The sequence below is a fragment of the Microtus oregoni genome, unplaced genomic scaffold (assembly GCF_018167655.1).
Source record: "Microtus oregoni isolate MIOR12 unplaced genomic scaffold, Mior012 000001F_ref0000356, whole genome shotgun sequence".
NCBI lineage: Eukaryota > Metazoa > Chordata > Mammalia > Rodentia > Cricetidae > Microtus > Microtus oregoni.
Window position 1 is genome coordinate 55,655,738 of NW_024543060.1, and position 27,591 is coordinate 55,683,328.

General features: G+C 39.0%; 1 protein-coding gene across 1 annotated transcript in view; it reads right to left on the minus strand.

Moving 5' to 3' along the window:
- The window catches only part of Cand1 (cullin associated and neddylation dissociated 1), a 42,042-nt gene that overhangs the window by 10,915 nt on the left and 3,536 nt on the right, over positions 1 to 27,591 (minus strand). Inside the window, exons 2-9 of the mRNA XM_041663424.1 lie at positions 19,600 to 19,743; positions 8,399 to 8,553; positions 7,628 to 7,751; positions 5,994 to 6,250; positions 5,388 to 5,493; positions 4,025 to 4,170; positions 2,129 to 2,421; positions 8 to 149 (exon numbers count right to left, since the gene is read on the minus strand). Of these exons, the coding sequence (XP_041519358.1) occupies positions 8 to 149; positions 2,129 to 2,421; positions 4,025 to 4,170; positions 5,388 to 5,493; positions 5,994 to 6,250; positions 7,628 to 7,751; positions 8,399 to 8,553; positions 19,600 to 19,743 (1,367 nt within the window). The remainder of the gene's footprint in view (positions 1 to 7; positions 150 to 2,128; positions 2,422 to 4,024; positions 4,171 to 5,387; positions 5,494 to 5,993; positions 6,251 to 7,627; positions 7,752 to 8,398; positions 8,554 to 19,599; positions 19,744 to 27,591) is intronic.

Below are 27,591 nucleotides of genomic sequence, written 5' to 3' on the forward strand. Positions count from 1 at the left end.
TACATACCTGGTACAAGTACAGGAATGTGTTGTGTTAGTGCCCCAGGTAATACATTTACCAGTTCAGTTAACATGTTAAAACAACACTGTCGGGTCTTTACACTTTTTTCTTTCATCTGTTTGTGCAGAGCTTTAACGATGTTGGGAACCTGCAATCATCACACATTCATTAGCAAGCTGATCCAAAGGCACTGCTTCCATATACTTTTTTGTTGTTGTTTTTTGGTTTTGTCAAGACAGGGTTTTTCTATGTGTAGCACTGGCTGTCCTGAAACAAACTCTGTAGAGCAGGCTGACCTTGAACTAAGTGTTGGGATTAAAGACATGCACCACCACCACCCAGTTAATTTTTTTAATTTAATTTTTAAAATTTATTTATTGTAAGATACAATGTTCTGCCTGCATGCCAGAAGAGGGGACCAGATCTCACTGTAGATTGTTGTGAGTCACCATGTGGTTGCTGGGAATTGAACTCAGGACCTCTGGAAGTATAGCTAGTGCTCTTAACCTCTGGGCCATCTCTCCAGTGCCTCCATATACTTAATATAACTTACAGGAAATGAGCAAAAGAATCTATCTTTTCTATCGTGTTTCCAATACAGTTCCCCAACACTGCTAAGACAGGCACTATTATACAGGAGCCAAGTTTAGGTAATTCATATCCTGGACATATTGTACTGTAACTATACTTGCTCAGTAACATCAAGAAAGTGGAGAAAAGCCTCCTAACAAGCAACAAGTCTTCAATGACCAGAATCATTTCCAATCAAAAACTGAAGCATATAATTTAAAAAATAGAAAAATACCATCAAATTGATATCCCTTTTTTCTTTTTTAGTTTGCTATTACAAAAGACTTCATATCTCAAAGGAACAAACAGTAGAGGTAAAATTCAGAGACATCTGATCTAAACTTTCTAATGTTTAGCGAACTTTGGTGTGTTCTTTACTGGCTATAGACAGGGATTTCCTTTCCGGCTCCTCAAATTCATACAGTAACTAAGCAGAGAGAATAAAACACCCTCTCCCTAACATAGAGAAGGCTCATAAATAAAACTGATGAAGAAATAAAAACAATAGAGATTCTCAGAATTCCTTATGGTTCTTCTATTATCTGTCTGTCTATCTAACTATCTAATTTATCCTCTATTTCAAAATATCCTCTCTCATAGTTAAAACAATAGAGATTCTCAGAATTCCTTAAGGTTCTTCTATTATCTGTCTGTCTATCTAACTATCTAATTTATCCTCTATTTCAAAATATCCTCTCTCATAGTTAATCTCCAAGTTCACTTCTATTAACAAGTTCAGTTCAAAATGTATTTGCATTACTTAAAGATAGGGTAGACGGCCAGACAGCGGTGGCATACGCCTTTAATCCCAGTCCTTGAGAGGCAGAAGCAGGTGGATACATCTCTCTAAGGCCAGCCTAGTCTACAGAGCGAGTTCCAGGGGAGCCAGGGCTGTATAGTGAGAACCTGTCTTAGAAAAGGGGGGGGGGGGGCAGAGAAACAGTATTTATTCTCTTCTGGTTTAATCGTTCAACAACTGCTTTGTGACCTATGAAATACAGATGGAAATACAAGGCATGGCAGATCATGCCTGCAATCTTAGCACTTAGGGGCATTGGCAAAAGGACTCCGAGCTTGGGCCATAGCATGGGACCATCTTAAAAAAAACACAAAAAAACCCAGCAACAAAAACACAAAAATGCCTAGAGCTGCTATAAATTACATATAGACAGGAAAAGGCCCGTATGGACAAATATTCAGTAAATAGTGGTGGTGGTGAAAAGTCACTAGGCAGCAAACCAGACACTAGCACTACACTGGCCATTTCATCCATAACAACCCTGATAGCTATTTCTAAGTAAACCCTATTACAAAGGACTAAAAGCAAGGCTTAATAAAAATGACTAACTTGTCTAAGGTCACACAAATTACAAGTGAAGCTGGCTATATGATCTTACAGCTTTGATTTCTCCTTTAATATCCTGACTCTTAAGGTCTATTTAAATGACAACCAATGGTTTCCAAGTATGAGCACCACACCCATTAACTCTGCGCTTCTCTCAGTCGTCCGTGAACTCCTTTCCCCTTGAGAACAGGTTAGCACATGCACACACTGACCTGACTCTGAAGCATTGTTAAGGGGGTTTCTCCCTGTTCCATTGCATCAGGGTCACACAGCCAACTCTGCACAGGACGAGTTTGCTTCAAAAGAGAAAGGTACGCATGAAAAACATCTGCCTTTACATTCTCTTCACGCTCTTTAAATCTGGATATCAGTGCAGGAGAGACGGTCTTGTAGAATTCTGGAAGCATTTCATGCCGCGTGCTGACCACGGCATCTAGGCACTTCGCAGCCGCGCGTCTCACTTTCCAGCTCATGTCGTCATCGTCACTGTATTCATCGTCACTCCCTAGAGGGAAGCGGCAATGGTGAACAGGCTATTAATGGTAGAGAAAGTACACGTTTTAACACACAATGTGAACTGGTGTTTTCAATGAAGACAACTAGTTAATGTAGCTTCTTTAACATATAAGCAACAGGTGGCTTAGGCAGAGTAGATTGCAAAACAGATACAGAACTCATTACAACCACGCCCCGTCTTGTTATGAAGATGACAAACTTAGCTTGCAACCCTTTCATTAATACAGCAAATGCTTAGAAACTCAAAAATTTCTCAGTCTTTGAACCAAATTCAAGACTCAGTAGAAGAAAAAAAAAACCAATCAATGGGCATTTATCAGATGAACTGTGGCCCAGGTTTGGCTATAGATCAGTAAAAAGGACAGCTATGACCGGTTTTCAGCAAGAAGGCGGCTACTGCTGCGATCTCAGAGTTCCCCCCTGAGCCTTCTCTGTGCTACTGGAACAAAGACATGACCTAAGAGATTGGACATCTATCCTTCATAAGAAAACTCAACCAAACAGTGCTAAAATAAAAGGCATTAGATTCATTTAACAATACCTATTTAAAAATTACAAGGTAGCACCAAGGTAAGACTTAATCTATTTAACAGAAAATAAACCAAATTCTTTCTTCTACAACACATCAGGAAAACTGCATCCTAGAAATATATGTTTAATAGAAAGTTAATAAATGTCTTAATCATGGAAACTGAAATGCTGTGGCTGAGTAACCTTATATTTAGCCCATCTCATTTTAAAGCAGCAGAAGGACTTGGATTATTTAGCATGATAAATACCAACTCAAAACCCGGAACATACATTTTATTCCTGAAGTTCCTCCTCATTAATATAACATATTTATCAAGTGACTACTATGGGCCAAGTATTATCCTAATCACCACACTAAAAGCAAAGCAATCAAGGTTAAATTTTCTAGTCTTCAGGAATACTACATTCTAATAGGTGAGTGGTAATCAATTACAATATGCACAAAAATGATTATTGCTAAAATAAAAATGCTAAAGGGGTATAAAGTAGTGTCAAATGAGGGAAAGCTCTGGGGTGCGAGGTAGGAAGGAGGCATTTTAAGATGGAGGAGATTAAAGAAGAAGCAGAGGCTGAAGAGGCAGGGATAAGATAGATATTTTAGTTAAACAATCAGTAACATCAATTAAACAGTTATGTACAAAACCAGATTTGCAGGAAAGGTGTAGAGTTGAGCTAATTAATACTGATATATTTAGACTCATTTCTCAAAAACAATTACTTATCGTGCACAAAAGCTTTGTTTTTGTTTTTTAAAAAGTATAAATTGCCTTTAAAATCACTCAGGAGGCAGAGCAGGTGGATCTCTGAGTTCAAGGCCAGAGGGAGTTCCAGGACAGCCAGGGCTACAAAGGGAAACCCTGTTTCAAGAAAAAAAAAAGTAGTATAAACACACTGGACTGGGTTTATAAAGAATCGAGTGGTTATCCACCACTATGCTTAAGACTTAAGGCTTGAGCACCACAAAACTATGGTACAATTTGCAGTTATGAACCAATGTTCCATTTGGGATACTGGTTTCTTTTGAGATAACACACAGATTCCTTCTATATAATTTGAAATACCTTGATCATCATCATCTCCACCATCAGCATCCATAGCATTTTCATCTTCATCTTCATCATCATAATTATAATTTGGATCATAGGTAAGATATTTTAGACAAATGTTTATAATGGTAGAAACATGAGGATAAACTTCCTTAGGACATCTGAATATAAAGACAAGAGCTGTTTTAAAACACACACACACCATACTTTTCTCCCTGTTCAGTTATTAGCAGTACCAGCAAAATAGTTTCTGACCACTTAATTTTTGTTCCATGAGCTTCATGTTTGAAAAGATTTCCCTTTCAAATGATATTCAGTTTTAGGATGCGTGACCCCACACAAATATCATATATATATATACATACATACATATGTATGTATATATATATATATATGTGTGTGTGTGTGTGTGTGTGTGTGTGTGCATAAACTACATGGTTCAAGGCAGAGCAGTATAGAGATACTTATCAATGGACTTATAAAATTGTTAGTGAATATTCACTTAGCATCATGGTCTTCTCTCCCTGTATACTAATTATCAATAAAAAATATACATATGCTCACAGAGTCAAAATTAAAGGAGCAATTCATGGTTCTTAATAAAACGAATCTCACCACTACTAATTTTCAAAATATGGTATGGAGGTTGGAGACAATTTAGTGGTCAGGAGCCCTGGTGGCTCTTGCAAAGAACCTTGATTCAATCCTAGCATTCACATGGAGGCTCACACCTGCCTTTGAATTCCAGTGCCAGGGGATCCGATACTTCCTTCTGGTTTCCATCAGTGCCAGGCGTGTACAGGGTGCAGGCACACACACAGCCCAAACCCCCACACAGATTAAAACATCAAAAGACAACAGTAATAATAAATTACTTTTAAACTGGCAGCACTATAAAAGTGCTCCCTAAACTATGAGGCAAAAGGGCAAAGTTCAAACCAAACTAGTTATAGAGTCAAGACATCCAAACTCCACTAGTCAAAGACAAGCACTCAGCTAATACTGCTCTCACACACTTTTCAGCCAATACTGTCTGAAACATAAAGGTTGAAAAGAAGTACAACCTACTATATTTCTCTTTGGAAATTCCACCCTGTTATTCTGGAAACAGACTATATTACGTGGCATTTCTCCCGGTATGAGTAAGTGAATACTGTATGAGTCTTTTAAGTTATAACAATAAGTATTTTCAAAGTAAACAGAAAATACTAGATTTAATAATAGTAAGATGACATTTGCTACAAATATTCTATTTGCAATCAATTACTATTTATGAAGAATTACATATAAAATCCTATGCTATTTCTCTTTATTTACCTAATCTTAAAATGACTATTTCAATCTTAAGGGGAAAACTTTTTTAAATACAAAGACTTACCTTCTCACAAATGATTCAAAAGCTTGAATGCAGTATTCTCTTAATTCATCATCATCTACATTACAAAATTTTACCACCAAAGGAATTATCTTCTCAAGGTATTCACCTAATAAAAGCATATTGTTTTTTAAAACCAAACACTTTAAAAAAAAAAAATTTAAAAAATAGTTTTGGGGGGGGGGGGGCGGGAGAGATGGCTCAGAGGTTAAGAGCATTGCCTGCTCTTCCAAAGGTCAATTCCCAGCAACCACATGGTGGCTCACAACCCTCTGTAATGGGGTCTGGTGCCCTCTTCTGGCCTGCTGGCATACACACAGACAGAATATTGTATACATAATAAATAAATAAATTAAAAAAAATCATAGCGTTTAAAAAAAACAATTTTAGGGGGCCAGCCAGCATGTAGGCTCAGAGGGTAAAGGTGCCTCCTGCACAGGCTGGGGCTGGCTTTGATCCCCATGTACAGGTGGATGCAGAGAACTGACTGCAGAGTTGATCTCTGACCTCACATGAACATTGAGTCACACACATACCATGCACAAACAACATATAAACATGTGGGGGAAAAAAAAACAAAACAACTTTGAAACTTTAAAAAGGTCTTACCTATTCTATGGCCAGCCTGCCTACTAATAGCAGCAATACATTGGATATAGGTCCTTGTTGTTGACATGGAGTCATTTTTGGACAACTCTGACAACAGATGTTCAATAAGGTCTACAAAGACTATATTCCCACAGCTCATTACTAGATGGCCAAGAGCAATGATGGTTCTTTTCCGCACTGCAAGTCTAGGACTTGTCAGCTGGGGGAGCAGACAGCTCAGAATTGAAGGATGGAAATTTACAAGAAGTCCTCCTTGCCTTAAAAAAAACGAAAGAGAGAAAAACAGAAAGAAAAATCAATTCAACATGCCAGAGCACTACTAATATGTCTAGACTCTGAACTCAATGTATACATTTGGGGTACAAATTAGGTTGAGACAAATTGAAACTCAGAATAAAAGAAAAGCTAAATTTTCACTGCCACTATCGATGCATCTGAAAACCCCAAGCTAAATGTATATGAAGGTGTTTCACCAAACAACTCCTGTGAGGCCTGTTACCTACTATATAAACCGGCTAACCAATTGTTGGCAAAACACCAAACAAAACAAAAGGCACAATGATCCTGTCACGTCCTTCCTTCAAAGTATTTCATCTACTTAGTTGTGTTTTTTTGAGTACTCACGACACCAAAAACCCAAATGTCTCTTCATTTTCTCCCTTCTTTTCTCTGTCTACCTCATGCTCAGTTTTATTGGTTCATTTGCTCCCAATATTTTGTTTCCCAATCTCTCAACATGCAGACAGCTAAATTATATATTATATATATAAACCAAAGTATATCTACTATCATGTGCCAAAAGTACCAGTCTGCGAATCACACAGGGGACAAAAGACTGTCTGGGTTATCACTGCTTAACAATTAAGCATACATTCCTGCCCAGTTGGCAGGACCCCAGTCCACCAAGGACTCCAGCTGCCTTTGTCTTCGCCATCCTTATCCACATATTCTACACCTTTGCAGCTCATCACCCGAGTGCCGCCTATTCCTCACATCCACCCATACAAAGCTTCACTGAGCATAGTCCCACTTTGTCTGGGCTCCCTTGCTTTTCGGCCATTTCCCTTCTTACCTCCTAGATAAAAGCACGAGAGCTCTGTGTGACAGGGCAATCACAGCCCCTCATTACATTATTTAATAAACGCACAATTTTTTCTATCAAAACCCTCAACTATTTTTATATTAAACCAAATTAACCATAATACTAGTCACAAATAATGAATAACTAATAATTGTTAGAAACAAGGATACACTGAAACTGAAATGCCCTATAAAGTTCATTTTCTTAGAAGTGCCTTATTTATTTATGCCTGCCACAAAAAGTAGGAAAGCAACAAGTGAATAAAATCCACCCCCCTGCACCGTCGCACAGACATGCAGTGTAAACACAGTTGTTCAACTGCAGACTTGTGACTTCCACTAAAGCATCTCCTCATGTCAGCAGACTACTGAACAAGAACACAATAATAACAAACTGCTAAAAATGTGCAATCACAAACTTAAGATTTTTCAGAATCATGAAACATCTGTGACGCATATCAGCCTACATTTCCTTTACCCCCAACCACCGAAATCTAGGGCAAGTTTTATTACAGTTATAACACACGATACAAATAAATAGTGGGCACATTTACCTGCTCAGCATATCTGCCATAATATCCAAGGCCTCCAGCTGGACAGAGACATCTTCCTGCTTTGCTATCGCACTGGTGAGGCGACCAGTAATCTTCTTACATACATTAGCAGCTAGTGCAGAGCCTATAGGGGGAGTAAATAAAAAATTCAAATATGTCAAATCTATCTGATAGCTGTACTGGTTACCAAATATTCAACAGACTAACCTTGTTCAAGACACTTAAGAGAGCCTTGCTAAGGAAAAAAATGCGTAAAAATAATAGCTTATTAGACCTAACCAATAATCAAAAATCTTAACTGTCAAGGGGTACGGGAAATGTAACAACTATCACTATTCACATTTTGCTGGGCAATTATTGAATCCTGACTAGAAGCCTGTAGTGCTTGTGGCAAACAAATGTCTAGATTGAAATGTATCAAGGGTTTGCTGCTCTTGAATTCTTTCTAGCAACTGCCATTTATGTTCTGATGCATTTGCACTGCAATTTAAACAGTTTCTAAAAAGAAAAAAGTAACACGTTTAAGCTCCAACGTAGTTACTTCACACCAAACGGAGATGTTGCTCATGTGCATGTAGACAGACACACACACACCACCCTGCTTCAACATAAATACCCTACAGAACTGAGTCTATACATTTAAATTCCACTTACTCAAAAGTTACATTTGTGTTTAAGAAAAATAAGGCCTCAAATTAGCTCTTTCCCTTGGAATGCAGGGAAGGTATATCTCCATGTAGAAAGAAAATAAGAAAAAACATTCTTGCTTACCACTGGAAGCTGGAGGAAGTTCCCCAATTACTGTTTTAAGGCCAATACTGGAAATATCCCGAAGCTGCTCCTTATCAGAAAGCATGTTTGTGCAGAGGGTGTCTACAATTGTCTCTACTTGGTATTCTTTGACTTTACTCACTAAAGGGCCAAGACTGCAACAGAAAGAAGGAAGTTCTTTTAGCAACTAGATAAAAACAAAAATAAACAGAAAAAGTAAGCACAAATAGAAATCTTGCCTAGTAAATGTCAATTTTAACCATGGATGTCCGTATCATATGACACATAAATAAAGATGAAGGGGAACTGACTGATAGAACTCTTGTAGTTGGTTCCCAATTTTCCCCCACTGATTTCCAGCAGAATAAGAAGAAAACGAAGATTTCCATCCTGCATGCTAACCCTTCACGCACACAAACACAAGCAAACAAAAGTGTTAATAGTTAGGGATCTGCTCCCAACAAGCTTCAGGTGCAAGAAAAGTCCCATATGATGCTACATTGCTAACTTTGACTCTTTCTTGTTATTGTTCTAGTTTCTTTTAATTTCCTGTCTAAATTCTAAAAGCACAATGAAAACCACCAGTCCTATTATATGCTCTCAAAGCACGCTGCATATCTCTTTTATATAGTTGTGTTTCTATTACTCTTGCTGGTTGAACCCCCCCCCCCCATGAGGATAGAAGTCCTTTCTGTATGTTCTGGAGTATATAGCAGGCATGTTTGGTATATGAATATTCATCAAGAAATGACTGCTAGACAAGATTCCTGATAAAGAAGACATAAGCCCTAAAATAGAGGATTTACTATAAAGCTTATGAGGTAAGAATTCATATAACTATGAAATTTACAGTTTCCAAAAACTTTCACATTCAATATTATTGGCAGACTTAAAGTTCAATGTTTTTGGTAGTAGGCTCTCAAGAGATAAACAGTTAGAAAGGAAAAACTATTTCAAAACTCTCACTTTGGTAAACAACCCTAATCAAATACAATGAGACTTAGTGGGAAAAGGATGTTAAAATATAAACAAGGAAAAGAAAAAAGACAACCATTTCTAATGGAGAAGAAAGACCAGAACCTAAAATAAATGGAATGCATACTGAAAAAAATACTGAAATGGAAGCTGGAGAGATGGCTTGACTAGTGAAGAGCTTTCCTTAAGTATATGCGCGCACACACACAAATGTGCACACACACTACAAACATATACAACAAGTTATATCCTAAAAAATAGTAGAGAGTACTAGTCTGTAAATTTCTTAATGTCTGAAATTAAAAAAAATTAATTTCTATGTGTAGTTTTGCATTCAATTTGTTATGGAAGCACATGTCATGTGGTCTCTGGATCATTGTTGTGTACTGATGAAAACATCAAAATCCAAGGAAAAAACAAGTCCTCAGCGGCATTCAGTGACAGTCTGAACCTTTCAGTGGATTTTCAGAAGGTATCCAGATCTTTAAGTAATCTAAAGGAGTGGGGTGGGTGAAAATCAAGCAGAAAAAAGAAAAGCAACTTCTACAAATCCAACTATATCAACATTTACAAAACATTAATAAAGGCTCCCGTGCTATGAAACAGTCAAATATTAGGTGTTAAATAGCAATTAAACACGTGTATGCCTAATCACTGATAAAGATGATTCTGTTTCCATCTTCGTTGGATAAACATGCAAAGCAAGCAGTGAGTTAAGAATTCCCTTACTCATGTCTCCTCCTGGGTTATTTTCCATTTCCTAATTTCCCTGTCTCCTTTTGGGTATAATTCCCACTTGTCCTTTTATTCAGGCGAATCTAATCTCTCTCCCTACTCCAACAATCTTGCACTTATCACAACTAACTGCTGAGTTTGAATGAAGGCTTCCTTAATGTTTAAACACGTATCAAGAGTTTCATCTTTAACAACATGCACTTTTAAAATGCATGCAAAAAAAAAAACTGGTATTACTAAAAAGAAACAACAAAACAGAAATCTTAAGATCCCTCTCAATCAATAGATTACTCAAACCAAACACCAGAGAAGATCTACCACCAATAGTTGATGTGGGATTCCTCTCTGTATGTTGTGATTACCATTAATGAATAAAGAAACTGCTTTGGAAACTGCTTTGGGCAGAACAGAGCTCAGTGGGGAAAATTAAACTGAATGCTGGGAGAAGGAACACAGAGTGAGGTGAAGCCATGGAGCTGCCAATGGACACAGACATACTGAAACTTTGCTGGTAGGCCATGGCCTTGTGGTGATGCACAGATTAATGGAGATGGGTTAAATTAATATGTAAGAGTTAGCCAATAAGAAGCTAGAGCTAATGGGCTAAGCAGTGATTTAAATAATATAGTTTCTGTGTGATTATTTCAGGAGTCTGGGTGGCCAGGAAAACAAACAAGAGGCTTCCTATTACAAACTGGCACTCCAATGTGGCCGACTAAATTCAGATAAAACCTTAGAGGGCTTGGAAAGGAATTCTAGACACTAAAAAACAAAATTTAGCCCCATTTTATTAAAAATGGGCTTTGCTTGCTGGCGGTGTGCCACAGCTTAAACAGCCCTGGAATCCTGGACCGCACAGTCAGCACAAACTCTTTAACTCTTTCTGGGGGTCTGGTTATGGAGCATTTAAATGGGGTTTCTGAGCAGACTCCTACAACTTGCTTAATGGCAACACAGATGCACTGTCTGCATAAGAATAGGACTGTGAGCATGGGTCGTGCTAAACAGACTCTGCCCCACCTGCTGACCTGGGTGGAGCAAAAGAGACAAAGCAGCCTTAGTCGCTGTTCAACATTTTAAGAAGCACTCTTGGGCAGAAAAGAATTGCAGAGGCAAAATAAGACAAATTCAAACACAAAAGACCTCTAAACAAGACACTGCTTAAAAAAATATACGTAGGCTTTGGAGAGAGAAGAAAAAGAGTAAAGAGACAGTAAGTATAATATAAAAGAGTACAGACAGTCATAGACATTAAGTATTAAACAGTAGTAGAGTAAAAAAATAAGTCATGTAAAGATGGAAAATACACAGAGTCTGGATTATGAATATTATTGTGCTTTCTTTGAATTTTTTGACTGTCAAGGATTTAAGTATAAAGACACATTTCTTTGTATGGGCTGCTAAGTTAAACCAACATAAAAGTATCTTGACTTCAGAATTTGAGTCTAAGGATATGCTGCTTTGGGAAAGAGGTTCTGCTTTTGTTTTCCACAGAAGATGAGAACCTGTGGGTTAATTCAAGATTTATGTGGTCTGATGGACTAAACCCTGTAAAGGTCGCCTTGAACATCCCTCAAAAAATTACTTAGCTCAATAAAGAGCAAGAAGCAGTTTGGAAAGAAAGAACTACGCCCATATTTCCAAAAATTGTTTGTAAATGTTTCTTTACATTTAAAGAGGGGCTTGCTATAGAGATGGGTACTTTCCATTAGTATGGCTCTTGCTCTATTGATACAAATTTAAGGCAATTTTGTTGTATGTATATTTCTGTTCTTGATTAAGGTATTGTGTTTGTATAGCTCATTTAAAAATGCAATGTATAGTTAAGAATAGGTTAATAGATAATCATCTATAATAGTCAATCTTGTAGTCATGTTAGTTAGATTTTCTAGATGTACAGAGATGTATTTCAGATAGATAGGTATTCTTTGAATCTTTCAAAGACTATAGAATATGGCATTTAAAATGTTTTAAGAATTTAGGACTTATGACAATGAGACACATCTGCTCCTGGCAGCACCAATCTACTTCAAGAGAAAGATGGGCATCAAAGAGGCTCCTTATGGTGTTGGTTAGCCATTCGGACAAGAAACTGCTCTTGCCTGGACTGCTTGATGGTATATTGTATGAACTGAACATGCAGGACCCACAGAGAAATGACTGCTGAATTTGCCTAAAGGTGAGACAGTCTTTTGGGGTTCCTGCTTCCTGAAAAAGTCTGCCAGACATTCTGCAGGACACAGAAAAAAAGTGGCTGACAGTCTGCCAATATAGGTGGAACTGTCTTTGAGATTTCCTGCTTCATGAAAAAGTCTGTCAATACCATGGGCCTGTAGGCTGAAGATGAATGCTCCAACGTTACAGAACTCTGGGTGACTGTACAAGTAGCAAGATGTCTCTGTCAATTCTAGAGTTTTGGAAGTGGTTTACAATGCACTTCCTGTTTACTTAGGTGTTGAAGCCCATGTGGGTCCAACACAGATTCCCTAACTGGACTGGAACGGAGTCGCGAGGAATAAACCGACGCAGCTTACACGGTCATCATGGAAGGACAAGATCTCTCTCCAAAGATCTCTCGTTTATTCTCCAAAGACCTTATATACCATCACATCAATTGAGCGGGAAAACATATTAGGCTGTCTCCTAGGCAACGAGGTGCATGGGCTCAAGGCATGTCCACATCTACCTGTATGCTAGCAGTCAGGTAGGCCATGAATTAGCATCTCTATAAGACATCCTCTTAGTTACAAAAGGAGGAAGCAATGAACCTCTTAACTCTTAAGTCATCAGCTTCAGCCAACATCTTTTCTCAGGTAATCTACATTTATAACAAAAGAAACTAGGAGCAGTACATCCTGGCTATTGTTAGGCAGAGACAGCTTGTCTGCAGAGTTACGTGATCAGCTCAGACCAGGCTAATGGCTCTCGTGCCATCCAAAAATATGGGCCTACACTTAGGTAATATTGTATCTTTATGGAGTCTTTGATGGAGTTAAAGGATATAGTTTTCCTTAGTCACAATAAAAGATAAAATAGATATAAATATTGTAACTATAATTCTTGCTTGATAACTGTTTTGTTATATGTAATTTTACTATGTTAAAATTAAAATATTCTTTTTTATTTAAACAGAAAAGGGGAGGTGATGTGGGAGTCTCCTCTGTATGCTGTGATTACCATTAATGAATAAAGAAACTGCTTTGGACCTATAGCAGGGGAGAATAGAGCTAGGTTGGAAAAACTAAAATGAATGCTGGGAGGAAAAAGGCAGAGTAAGGAGAAGCCACAACTTTACCCGGTAAGCCTTGTGGCAATACACAGATTAAGAAATGGTTTAAATTAAGATGGAAAAGTTAGCCAATAAGAAGCTAGAGCTAATGGGCAAAGCAGTGATTTAATTAATAGTTTCTGTGTGGTTATTTCAGGAATCTGGGCAGCCGGGAAATGAACAAGTGGCCAAGCAGTCTCCCACAAAAAATAGCCCCACTTAATAATGAGGATTTCAACAGATTCACCACTGAAGTGACTGTTAGGTACAAAACTCCAAGGATTTAACACAAATTCATGTAACAGATAGGAGAAACTGGCTCACTTGGGCTCTTCTCAGACATTCCTCCAGCTTCAGCATAATTATTTTAAACACTGAAATTGACAGTGATTAAAATAATAAGGGCTTTTAAAGAAACAATATAGTCTCAAGAAAGGGGAAAAAATTAAGCTAGCCAAAGTGAGTCAGGTTAACCCAGACTTCCTATACACCACAGCACCAAAGGGGAACAATAGCCACAAAACAGATACTTTATAAGTTAAATCAAAATAAACTCAAAAATTAAAATTAACAACCAAAGACCAAATTAAAAGATATTTACAAAATAAATGCATAAATGGATTGATATAAAAATATTTTAGGACAGGAGAGATAGGCAATTGGGATTGGTACATAAAATAAGATTGTTTTAAAATTAAAAAAGAATAAAAAATATATTTTAAAAATCCTACAACTTGATAATAAAGATAAACCCAATTCTAAAAGCTGGAAAAAGTCTATAACTAAATAAATAGCCACACTCTGGCCAAATGGTAGGCAAACTTAGGACGAAACAGCTCCTAGAATGAGACAAAGATCATGAACTCAGAGACTGAAGCAGGTCTGTTGCATATATACTACAACTTTCAGTTTCGTTCTTTTATGGGACTCCTGAATGGGTAAACTCGTGGGTCTTGGATTCTCATGCCTTCTCCTGGTGCTCTGGTTGGCTTGGCCTGTCTAAGTTTGAAATGACGGCTTTCCTTTCTAATTAGTGTATTCTATATTGTAAAATAAAATAACCCCTTTACTTTTTTTGAAAAACGGATCTATACACACTTCAGAAACCCTGAACAAATGATACTAAAATGACCATGAAGACCAGCTACAAGAGGTGCACGGGTGTTAGAGACTATTATCTGGTCTCGTACAGGCATACCCAAGAAGCAATTCACAGATGTAGGAATATGTAGTGAACAATTCTACTACTGGCCAGAACATGTGACTCATTTATGACTCCCATGTCTTGTGCTACTTCTCCTTTTCCACCTTGCTTCCTAAGGACAAGGAAGCTTTGCTACCTCTGTGATTAAGAGCCTTCTTTTTTCCCTTTTCTTCTTGCAGTGTAAAATAACCCATAACTTTACTTTCCAAAGGACACTCCACTTGGACATCTTCTAACCACACAGGTGATGTCTTTTCTTTGTTATCAATTAACATTTCTTTCATAAATGTATCAAAATAAAACCAATAACTCCCTATTTTCCACCATAAAAATTCACCTCCTAAAGAGTCTCATTAAGTCTCCAAATATGGCCCACACTCCCACAGAGAGAACCAAGAATCAGGAAGTGAAGCTAGACTTTGAACCCATTATAACACCTATATTCATTCATTCATTCTTTCTTTCTTTCTTTCTCTTTCTTTCTTTCAAGATTTATTTATTTTTACCTGTTCCTGGTATTCTGAGGTATGGACATGGATCAAAGAAAGAAACACTGCAGAATGAATGTAGGTTTTCCAAAAGCATCAGGGGGAATCAGACTCAATGGACTTGTGGGATATTCCTTTTCACTGTTGAAGATACATCACTGTGATTGGTTTCATTAAAAGGTACAAAGCTAAGAGCTAGGCAGGAAATACAGCAGGGACTTCTGGACAGAGAATGCTGGGAAGAAGAGGGAGTTGAGAGAAGACACCATGGACACTGAGCAAGCAGCGTGGGCTTTATAAAGTAATGGCAACCGAGTCACGTAAAAAAATGTAGAAGATAGGGGTTAATTTAAGTTAAAAGAACTTCGTAGAAATAAGCCTAAGCTATAAGCTGAGAATTCATGGTTAATAGTAAGTTTCCGTCTTATTATCTGTGAGCTGAGGATTGATGAAAAATCTACCTATATGAACCGATCACGTGACTCGGAATGCCGGCATTTAGCACCCCAATTTCAACAGACATTTTATGTTCAGGGAGGTAAACAGTGGCCCCGTTAATATTATATTACACTGTGTATGGGTGCTTGGCCTGCATGCATGTACCATGGAGGGCAGAAGGTGTCGGAGCCCCTGGAACTGGAAATAGAGAAGGTTATGCACCACCATGTAGGTGCTAGGAATCGAACCTGTGCCCTTTGAAAGAGGAACCAGTGTTCTTAATGATTAAACAATTTCTCCAGCTCCTTCTAACACATTCGTATTCTTATAAAATGTTGTCTTGAAAGGATAGTAGGAAATAAACTAATTCATTATACGGAAAAAAGAAAAAAACTGCAACAGTGCTTAATATAAATTAATACCATCAACATCAACTGGAAATTGGAATGGCTGAAACTGACAAGTACAAGAAAAGAATTCACCTGCCCGCCTCTCTCCCAGCCCCATCCCACATGGCTGACACAGGATATAGCACCTGCAACAACACTATCACTTAGGTCCTTCTCCTCCTTAGGTTTGGGAAACAGAGTGTAACCTTCTATAAGTCCTAACGGGCTCTGTTCAAGGTCACCACCTTAACACTTCTTGTCCTTCGGACACTGGAATAAGCAGGTTATCTTCTTCCAGACTATAAACAGATTTTTTCATAAAGCTGGTTTTATAAGAACAGAAAAGCCACTCACTGTGTACGGTATACATCTTGCTACCTCACTGAATTCTTCTTTTCTGAATACGTTTTTTTTTTTTTTGGATTCTTCTAAAGACACTCTTTTCCTTGTGTTATAGTGGTTCATTCCCTCAGAAGAAAGCACAGGCTTAGTCTGTAAGTGTGAGTGTACTTTGTACTCATTATATGAGCTGTTTCGACTTTCAACGTTAAGAACCTATCAGATGGACAGGCTCCAAAGCCACAGAGAAACCCTGTCTGGAAAAACCAAAAAAAAAAAAAGAACCTATCAGATGTAAGGGTCACCCCACTGACCCAAACCAGCCAGGGCTGATTTGCTTAATCTGGCTAGCAAGGGGTGTGTCCCTCCCAAAAGCTTCTAGGGCTTGGCCAAAAAGGACAACTTCCTCAAATAGAGAAGGACTGAGTCTTCCAGTCAGGGATATAGAAATAGCTGAGCTTCCCAGCTAGATCCTCTGAACAAGAAGAACCCATCAATTCCTGGACTTGTAAATGTCTTACTGAAACAGACAGCGAATTCTGTCAAGAGGGAATAAGGCCTGTGTGGTCTATTTTCACATTACTGACAGTGAGTCTGAAGCTGCTTAAGGGAAGGCATGCTTTCATTTGTAATTCTAAGTAGCCACAAGCCAATGTGGAATCCTAATAATGTCTTCCCAATTAACAAGATACATGTTTTTCCTTCTGACCAGTTAACACCAGTAGAACCTAAATGAACATACAATATTAATATTCTACTGCTCATTCTCACATTCGAGGGGGCATCGTCCTTACGATAGTACCACGTTTTAGTTTAAATATTTAAGTGCAGTCTGACCTCTGGCTTCCCTTTTCAGTGTTACCTTTAGTCAGCCTGTTTTACTAGTGATTAGAGTAATTGGTTTAAGTCTGCCATGTTCTCAGATGTGTTCTGCACTTCACAATGGTACTACAACTATCTACTCTTTCAGGTTTCACAGGGATTTGTGGAAGATTTTTCAACCTTTTTTTGGGAAGTGGCAATCAAATTCTTTGATAATTTTTTGATTTCTTCACAAGAATTTAGTCATTTATGTATAAGCCATTTTCCCTCGAGAATCAGTTATTATTTAGTTATGACCATGATTTTTATCCTTGCAAAGATGGCTGATCTTGTAAACTGGACAGAATAAAGAAGGAATCTCAACAGAAAAACTGCCTTCATCAGACTGGCCAGTGGGTAGGTATATCGGGGTATTTTCTTGATTGTCAATTGATTCGAAGGGCCCAGCCCACGGTGGCCTGGGCTGAGTAAGAAAAGCAGCTGAATGTAACCCCGAGACAAACCCAGTGAAGTGTTTTTTTTTTTTTTTTTTTTTTTTTTTATAAATTTTCGAGACAGGGTTTCTCCATAGCTTTTTTGGTTCCTGTCCTGGAACTAGCTCTTGTAGACCAGGCTGGCCTTGAACTCACAGAGATTCGCCTGCCTCTGCCTCCCAAGTGCTGGGATTAAAGGCCTGCGCCACCACCGCCCGGTCAGTGAAGTGGTTTTGTCTGCAGTTTCTGCTTCAGACTTCAGACCCCTGCCTTGCTTGAGTTCCTGTTTTGGCTTTGCCCCATGGTGGACTATAACCTATAGCATGAAATAAAATCCTTCTTAAGTTGCCTTTGGCTAGTGATTTATCACTGAACTAGAAAAGCTAACTGAGCAGTCCTATCTGCTCGTATCCTAAGTCCTTTTGGAATATAATAGAAAGTTTGCTCCCCATTTTGTTAACAGTGCTAGGGATCAACTAGTAACTCACATATGCTAAGCAAGAACTCTAAAACCAAGCTGTATCTTTAGCCCCCAATCTCTTTAATTATAAATGCAAACACAAAAGAGATCATTAAAAGAGCCAAAGATTCCCAGCACTCAGGAGGCAGAGGCAGGCGGATCCCCAGTTTGAGGCCAGCATGGTCTACAGAACATGTTCTAGAACAGCTAGAGTTACACAGTGAAACCCTGTTTCTAAAAACAAAACAAATAAAAAGACCAAAAGATTCCTATACAAATATTTGCATGTTTCATACCACTTTAAATACTCTGTCATCATGTTCTGAGTACATGTAAGAAAGTCAGGGGATAAATGGTGGGAATTCCTTTTCCCTTTCTACTATGTGGGATCTGGAGATTGCATTCAAATCTTCAGACTTGGCAGCAAGTACCTTTACCTGCTGAGCCACACCACCAAGGATAAAGCACTTGGTACAGACCTGTTTTATTTTAAACTTGTAAAGGTCTCAGGGTTAAGTAAACCTGCACTCCAAGTCTTTCTAGAAATTCCTATGTCAACCAATGATAGAAATTCTAATCTTTTACAGATTTTTCTTATAGACAGGAATCTAAATGACGAGGCGAAAACTAACTTGAAAGATTTATATAAAACCAGAAAGGCAGTAATGGGACAAAGCTGTAAGCTGATACTGACCGATGTACACAATGACACAGAATTTCATAGATGAAACTGCCTTCTTTTATCCATTAGTGTCTAAGATTTAGCACCCACAAATGAAGCTGACTTACTAACTTGTTTATCGTTCGTGGCACTGAGGAAGAAGGGAGGATATCACACATCTCAGCAAACCCCCACGCATGCTCAGCAGACCGTCACCCACTGAGTCCTTCTTCTAGCTCTCATTCCATGCCAGGCCTTACTAACAGTAGGCCTTGAGTCCGGAGACCCCCTTGCTTCAGCCTTACATGCAAGGCTTAAATTGGTTCAAAAATAATTTACTAAGAACTCAAATTCTATCCTCTAAGAATAATAAATACAACTGCCAAGATCCTAACTAGTAAGCAGTGCTTATTGGAGGCACACTAAAAGACAACTGGAATTCCTGCAATTTCAATCAAGCAGATTCTTGTAATCACATGATCACATCAACCTCACTCTGGTTTTCACTGTCTGCCTTTTACTTCCCCTCCCTTTTGTGAGAAAGGAGCTCTCTAACTAACCCTTGCTAGTCTGCCTCCTGTGACGTCAGGCCTGCACATGCAGTCTTTAGGGCTGTAACTTTCTAAGATTTAAGTTTTGTTTTTCACCTCAACTAGAGTAGAACTTTCAAATGCAGACCAACAAATCAAAACAAAACAAAAATAGGCAACGGTCACACAAAAAGCAGTGTTTCTTGATTTCTCTCTATGCACTTCCCATGAAAGTTGTATAATCCCATGAAAGTCTACACTAACGAGTTAAGAGTCTATACCGAAATATCCTGAATTAATCGCATGCAATCACAACAGTTACCAGCAACCTAAAAATTCTAAAAAGAAACTTTCTAGAAAAGGAAGGCAGCATCAGACTTAAGTACCAGTTTTCAAGTGAGCAAGCAGACATAACTCACCACTTGACAGCTAGGTTCTGCACTTCCCCATTCTTATCTTCCAGCAGCTTCAGGATCATCTTCACCACCTTCCTCTCGCTGTCATCGTCCAGCTTGATGGAATCCTTCTGCAGCTCTGTCATCAAATCATTCGTAGCCATAAACCTAGTAAAAATGGGAAAAATTCTTAACCAAAACAATTTTGTCAGGCAGTGGTAGTATACACTTTTAATGCTAGCACTTGGAAAGCAGAGGCAGGTAGATCTCTATGAGTTCAAAGCCAGCCTCGTCTACAGAGTTGAGTTCCAGGAAAGCCAGGGCTACACAGAGAAACCCCATTTCAAAACTCCTCATCCCATGAGGCAAATACTCATACACATAAAAATCAAAAATATACAGAAACTTTTAAACCACAGACAAAAGAAGGTTTAAAATCAAACAGACTGGGGGAAAAAAAGGCCAGCTCTATCACTTGATCTCAGATTTAATAAACCGGATGAATATTCAGTAAAGAGAAGTATAAAAGTGTTAGATTTCCTTCCCCCATATAGGTTAAGAGGAAATTGTTTAAAATTAATGTCACTGGATATGGGCTGATCCCATGCAAATAAAGCATGAAGAGCTGTTACAAGCCAAATGAACATTTTCCTAATTCCTGGCTCTCAACCATTAAAATAGTTCAACTAAAATAACAAATACTTAATAGTCTTTTCCCTCTTGTTTGAACAAGACCCAGCTGAAAAGAAAAACTCTAATAACTAAACTACTATAGCAAGTAATCTAGCAATGTGGTTAATAAGCTATGTGGTGATGGCTTGCGTGACAATTTAATTCAGTACGTGACTAGTATAAGGTAATTTCAAGGACAATTCCAATAATTAGGAATCAATAATCATTTAACATCAATGTCAGTTTTAAACTGCATAAAAATACATAATTCAATTTTTATCAAGTTCCATAAAACTGCTAAAGAAAAACTTTTGTTCACATTGAGCAGCAGGAAATAAATTCGGCACTTTTTGATGATCCTCCTATTATAAACTAAAACAATAATAAAATCAAAGTTTTGATTAATATTCTGAAATGGGGAAATATATTAATGAAGGTATACAAATGTCTTAGTCACTGTTCCATTCCTATGAAGAGACACCATGACCAAGGTAGCTCATGAAAAAAAAGGATTTAACTGGGGGCTGGCGTACAGTTTCAGGGGGTGAGTCCCTTATCACGAAGGGAGCATGGTGGCATGCAGGCTGGCACTGAAGCAGTACTGAGAGCTTGACCCTGATCCACAGGGGAAGGGAGACTGGGACTGGAATGGGCTTTTGCAGCCTCAAAGCTACCCAGGGTGACACAGCAAACAAGGCCTAATCCTCACGATCCTTTCAAATAGTTCTGCTCCCTAGTGACTAGGCATTCAAGTATGGCACCCCAATGGGGGTCATCCTTATTCCAACCACCACACAAAGCACTGAAAAAAACACATTCCCTAAATAGAACACATTAAAATACTTCAGCGTTTACAATTCCTCAACATTTATGTAATGCCAGTTGTCAGGTCCAGTAACAACAATCAATTTAAGCTAAAAAACAATAAAATAAACAATCCCAGTAACAAGGTGTTTGATAGTTCTGGTACAAGAACGGGCACATTCTTTAACTAATCTATTAAGCTAGAAAAGCAAGACTAAGCTAAGCACAAGCAAAGGATCAACCAGCCTCTACTTTGACATCAAAAGCATGTAATAAAGAAGCATACTGATATCCAAAACCCCAGTAATTAACAACTAAACAAACTTTAAGGCTGAAATGAGTACCAGCAAAATTATCCACAGTATTTTTCAACATCAGAAAAATTGGATGAAAGTTTCATAATCCCAAAATAACCTCTCAGTGGTGAGGCTGAAACAGACAGTTCTGAAGTTTCTTTCGAGTCCCATATAAAAGCCTGTATAATAAATACTCTCAGAAGGAAGAAAGCTTCTCAGCCAGTTTGAATGCTGTCCTCAAGCAAGTTGAAAAGGTAGTTTAGAAGCCTCTTCAGCATATTCTACTGTTCTAAGTCTGTTCTTTCTCATCTAATGGGACAGACATAAATAGGCAAATCTCATTCTTCCATTTTTTTTCCAAAACTTTATTAGTTCCATCTAAAGTTGCAAATATAGTCATCTCTTTTTAAATTGTCTGTAGTAAATAGGGGCGGCGGGGCTGCGTCCCTGGCAGCCCAGTCGCCTGGCTAGCTTATGCCCCGAAATAACAACACACAAACTGTATTCATTTAAACACTGCTTGGCCCTTTAGCTCCAGCCCTTACTGGCTAATTCTGATATCCCGATCAACCCATCTCTAATAATCTGTGAGAACCGGTCTTACCGGGAAGATTCTAGCCTAGTCCATCCTGGGTCGGAGCTTCATGGCCTGTGTCTGCCTGGGAGCGGGGCATGGCGTCTCTCTCAGGCGTCTGCTCCCGAGAGGAGAGCTGTGGAGTCTGAGCTCACTTCCTCTTCCTCCCAGCATTCTGTTCTGTTTACTCCTCCCACCTATCTTCTAACCAATGAGGGCCAAGCAGTTTCTTTTTATTTAACCAATGACCTTCCTCCATCAATTGTCATTTATATATTTATTACAAATTTCTAATACTAAAAGGCACCCTGGCATGGTGTGTACACCTATATAATTCCAGTACTTGAGAGGTGCAGGCAGAAGGTCAGACTCAGCTAAAAGACTTTGAGGCTAGACAAAGGTACTTCAGCTCCTGTCTTAACAGAACAGAACAACACTTACTGAGACCATCCAAACAATCCTGTCAGACAAAGTGTCAAGCAAAATGCCTGCTAGCTGAGACCATGGGGAAGCTGTCTGTCCTGGGGCTTTATCTTTCTGTTTTGGTAAGAGTGGTGGAGGGAACCACAGAGCAGCTCAGAATAAAGGACTGCCTAGATGTTTTGTGTAGCTGAAGCACAGAAACCAAGTGGGGAAAAATTTAACCACAGAAAATGGAAATGCAGACTAAAGTGAAGCTGGAAAATGGTCCCAGGTATTCACTAATCATCTCCTGGGAAATCAACATACCAGGCATTCTACAAACTGCTAACGTTACAAGGACTAGCTGAAGCAGATCTATATCCCATTGTTTCAGAATTTACATTACAATCCAGTAAAGGGAATACTTTGAAGGCTTCGTATATGAAGTACTTGGAAAATTATGACCTGAGATAAACACTACAGAGCAAAGCAAAATCTCATCAAGGAAAACTGCAGAAAGAGAGATGGTTAAGTAGTTAAGAAACCTAAGGAGCAGAGTTTGGGTCCTAGCTCACAACTGTTAACTCTACTTCCATGGGATCTGATTCCTTATTCTAGCCTCTACAGGACATCCCCATCCCCAGATGCTAACATGCTAACGCACAATGCCCTGATAAGATGCCCAGCAAACAGGAACAGGGGCTCCATATCAGGGAAAAGTGAGGTACGATGAGAAGACACAATTATTCTGGGAAGGGGAAACAGCTGGTGCCAGGAAAGCCGGGTCTGGGGATGAATGAGTCCAGTAGGCCATACCAGACTTCGGACTTAATTAGGACCACCAGGAAGCTACCAAATACACATGGGGCAAAGTTAGGCTGAGAAATGACTAGACTTCTCTTCCAGAGAACCATTACAACACTTCATTCAGAAAGTCACTCATTGGTTGGCTGGACTAGAGGCACGTTAGGAGAACCACCAAAGCATAAGAAAGACAACTCAGACTAAGTGATTAACAAAAGTGCAAGGGTAACACAGTAGTCCTTATTACTCAAGGCCTGTCAACTGACTTGTTAAAAAATGAGTAAGCCCAACTCAAATCTTCCCCTTTGAAACCACTTGCCGACAGCTCCAAGGTGATAACAAATTCGAGTCCTCCAACACACAACACACTCTTTATTGCAGTGGGGCTCTGCCTCCTGGTTCCTACCTCATACCACAGGGAACTAACCCTCGGCGGGGTTATTCAGCACTCTGTGGTCCACATCTACACTTTCTGCTGATGGTTCTGCTGCCTAACGTGGCCCCATGCATAATCTGAAGAACCATCTAGCATTCCCATATACAAAGAGCTGCAGCGTGCCTTCCGGAAAAAAACACGTGTTAAATAAGCTTCACTCATGCCTAATCGACCATATTAAATAAAGTGCTTTTAAATGCAAGTAGACATAAAACAAATTAACATATCAACTAATAAAAATGCAGGAGTTAGGGGAATCACAGGAATCAAACTTTATAATCTCCTTAAAAGCAATCAATGATTTGGGGTTCAATATCTGCTAATTCAGATTTGAGAGAATTTTCCAGAAAAAAAATTGCTACAAACAATAAGGGCCAATTCCTTGTACTTGAATTTAAGGGGTAAAATTAACAGCATTTTAGAATCTTACATACAGGAACAGAGAGTAAAGAAAAAGACAGGGATTACAGACAGGGACAGAGCTAGAAGAAAGAAGTGAGGAAGACCTAAGACTGATTATCCAGGCACCAATGTCAGCGAGGAAGAACAAAGGCTGGGGGCACCTAAGTGAGAAGCTGAGTCTCAATGTTATGGAGCAGCCACTGTTAACATCAGAGGCTCCATGTCTGAACTCGCTTTTTGGAGTTCATTCTCTATGGAGGGATACCTTGCTCAGCCCTGATGTAGAGAGGAGGCCTTGGTCCTGTCTCAAAGTGACTTGCCAGACTCCGTTGACTCCCCATGGGAAACCTTACCTTCTCTGAGGAATGCATGGGGGGGGAGGAGGAGGGAGCGGGAAGAGGGGAGGGAGCGGAACTGGGATCGGTATGTAAAATGAGAAAAGATTGTTTTAAAAAATATTAAGCAAAATATATATATTTTAAAATCAAGAGGCTAAAGCACTCATCTCACCCCACCACGACAAGGAAGTCATCCTGGTTTAACTACAAACTGTACTGACTGGGTATGCCTCCAATCTTAAGCAACAGAAGTGAGCAGATATGAGAACATGAACATCACAGATTAATGTTCTATAGTTCAACTTTGTTACTATCCAGAAGTAGGGGCTGAAAAAATTAAAAAACAAACAAAACGCAGTAGTCCACGCTATTAACTCCAGCACTCAGGAGGCAGAGGCAAGTGGATCTTTCTATTTGAGTTCAAGGCCAGATTGGTCTACAGAGCAAGTTTCAGGACAGGTTCCTGAGCAAGAGAGGGAGAGAGAGGAAGGAAGGAAGGAAGGAAGGAAGGAAGGAAGGAAGGAAGGAAGGAAATCTGAGGCCCACACCCAAACCTCAGTTACTACAATCCGATGAGATGCTCCCATCTAAAGCATATTATTTCCTTGAACTGAATTTAAACAAGAACATCCAGTAGAGAAGGTTATAAGAACAAAAACTATCAGTTATTTCCCCTTCTTGTTAAAGGAGTGAGCACCTGCTAGTGACCCAACGTTTCCACTGTTTAGGTATATTCTCCCCAAAAGATTATTGGGACACAATCATGACTTCCTGACAAGATCCAATTTAAGCAAAACTGCTTCCTTACGCCCTTCTAAACACGCCCCAAACAGGTTCCTTCCAACAGCCTTAGCTTTTGGAGATACCAAATGACATCTGGGATGCCACTTAAGAAAAATCCAAGTGTGCTAACAGTGCTTAAGTGCAACACAGAAGACATGCACTAAAATCTATGACATGGGGAAGACTGTTAGGGATGTTAGGGAGAGTGGCTTTAATAAGCTGAGATACCAGCTAAGGGCTTTGGAGTTTTTCTTGTCGCCAATCAGAATCAAAAAGGGAGTAAAAAAAAAAGAACCAGAGATGATTTTTAGGGGAAATTCTAATTGACAGAGTGACTGAGTCATCGGAAGAGACTAAGACCAGGAGACTGAGAAGTCTGAGGTCTTTACTAGAAGGCTGGAAAAGAGTTGCATCCAGGTGCTGTTCTACTTGGCAATTTCCAGCAAACATTAATTTAATAAGCTAAACTGGGAACAAAGGAGATTTAATATGGAAGAGGGAGATAAAATCCTCACTGCTAAATTCAGCCTACTATGCAATTCTAAGGTGGACCCAATCTGCAAGCAAGATGCCTTACACAGTCAGCAAGTATTTGGGGGCAGGGTAGTGGTGGAGGCATCGGTATGGAGAACTCAGGCGAAGCTCTTCAGATAGTGAGTTACAAGACAGTTGGAATCCAGACCCTATACACCTGGCTTACTCTTGCTGAGAGCTTCCTGGGGAAACTTATTTATTTCGGGTAAATTCAGCACAGAGGAGCAGAAATGACGCTAGAAAGTGGCATGTTGTGTTGTACAATGTACTTTCCCCACCTCCCCTCACACATAAACGCAACTTGACTTTTGACTACAGTAGAAATCTAGGTGACTTGGCCAGAATGCACCATTCAGCAATTATCGCTCAAATATTTTATGCACAAACCACCTTTTCCTGATGCATCTCCTAGAGCTATGAGTAAGCCTGGGATCATCTATCTACACAGCCAAGTTCCTTCTATCACATTTCTTCCTCTCCCTCTTCAGTACTCAACTCTCACTGCTGCTGATCTGTCTGCCCATATTGGCATTCAGGGATATCAAGCAAGCTGTAACCACCATCTGCCTTAGAGTAAGTACAAAGTATCTCAAGTCACCTTTTAAACACCACAAAGGTCTTTTTAAAGCTGCTCAAGAAAAGGCAATGAAGATGGTGATGCTTACGCTTCTTTCTATGTCAATGTGATAACTCACACTTGCAGCTCAAAGTCAACAAACTCTCCAACTCCCTTCCCACTGTGATTTCTTTACAGGCTTAGATTTTTACTAAGGAAGTTCCACTAATATTCAAAGCAAAAATAAACTTTGTAACAAACTATCAACATCATAAATTATTTCAAGATTGTATCAAGCAGCATGGAATTGTTTTACAATGGTTTCTTGAGATCTCTCAAAATGCTTGCATGCCTTTTTTCCTTCCATGCAATTCAAGCACTACAAGTTCTCGTGGAAGCCAGCAGTTCAATGAACTGAATAAGAGTAGAAAGGTTAAGACCAGACCCCTGAAGAGACAGCTCCAAGGTTAAAGAGTACCTGTTGCTCTTAGAACTTGGGTGCACTTCCCAGCACTTAACATAATGGCTCACAAACATCCAGAACGCCAGTTCCTGGGATCCAGTGTCCTCTTCTGACCCAAGAGTCCCAGGCACATACATGGTGCACATACATACATGTGGGCAAAACATTCATACACACAAAGTAAAATAACATAGTTATTTAAAAAAATCAGGTCCTTATTCTTAAGGACTCCGTGGAACCAATGACCGTCCAGTTATAGGACAAAATCATCTTCTCCCTTTTCCCCAAGGTTTTTTTGCCAGGTGTTTTCATACTTTATCAAGAACTTTATTAGCAAGACCTCAGTAAGATCACCACAGACATGACATCTCCTTGCTTTAATCCTCTGTCACTTCTTATCAGACACCTACATACTGCAGAGATTACACACTTCTACAGTAAAGTTTTAACCATCCAAAAAGCAGATTTACCAGGGATAAAAAGTGGAGCCCACTTCTCAAAGCTCTGCTAAAGGAATTAAGCCATCTTCCAGAACAAAACATTCCATGAACCTAGTTTTAGAAGCAACTGAAATTTAAAACCTGAATCAGAATGCCCATAATTTAAAATCCCAGGAATACATAACCAGGCACTCATGAATAAAGAGAAATTCCAGCTTTACTAGCTGACTTCCAGCAAATCCTTATTCAATCAATCCCAGTTTCCAAAATAGAGGTTGTTATTATCCACTTTACCAGAGACAAGGATAAATAAAATCAAGTGGATAAAGCTTCTAAGTTATCACAACCACCAAATATCTACTATTAATATTCATAAAGGAGGACTCAGTGTTCATCTCCCCTAAAGCTTTCCTTGTTATCTATAGAATCTGCTGACTGCTACTCTATCTGCTCTTTGGTTTTGAACACACCTCTAAAGGTCAATGAACCCAAGTAACTATTGATATAATAAA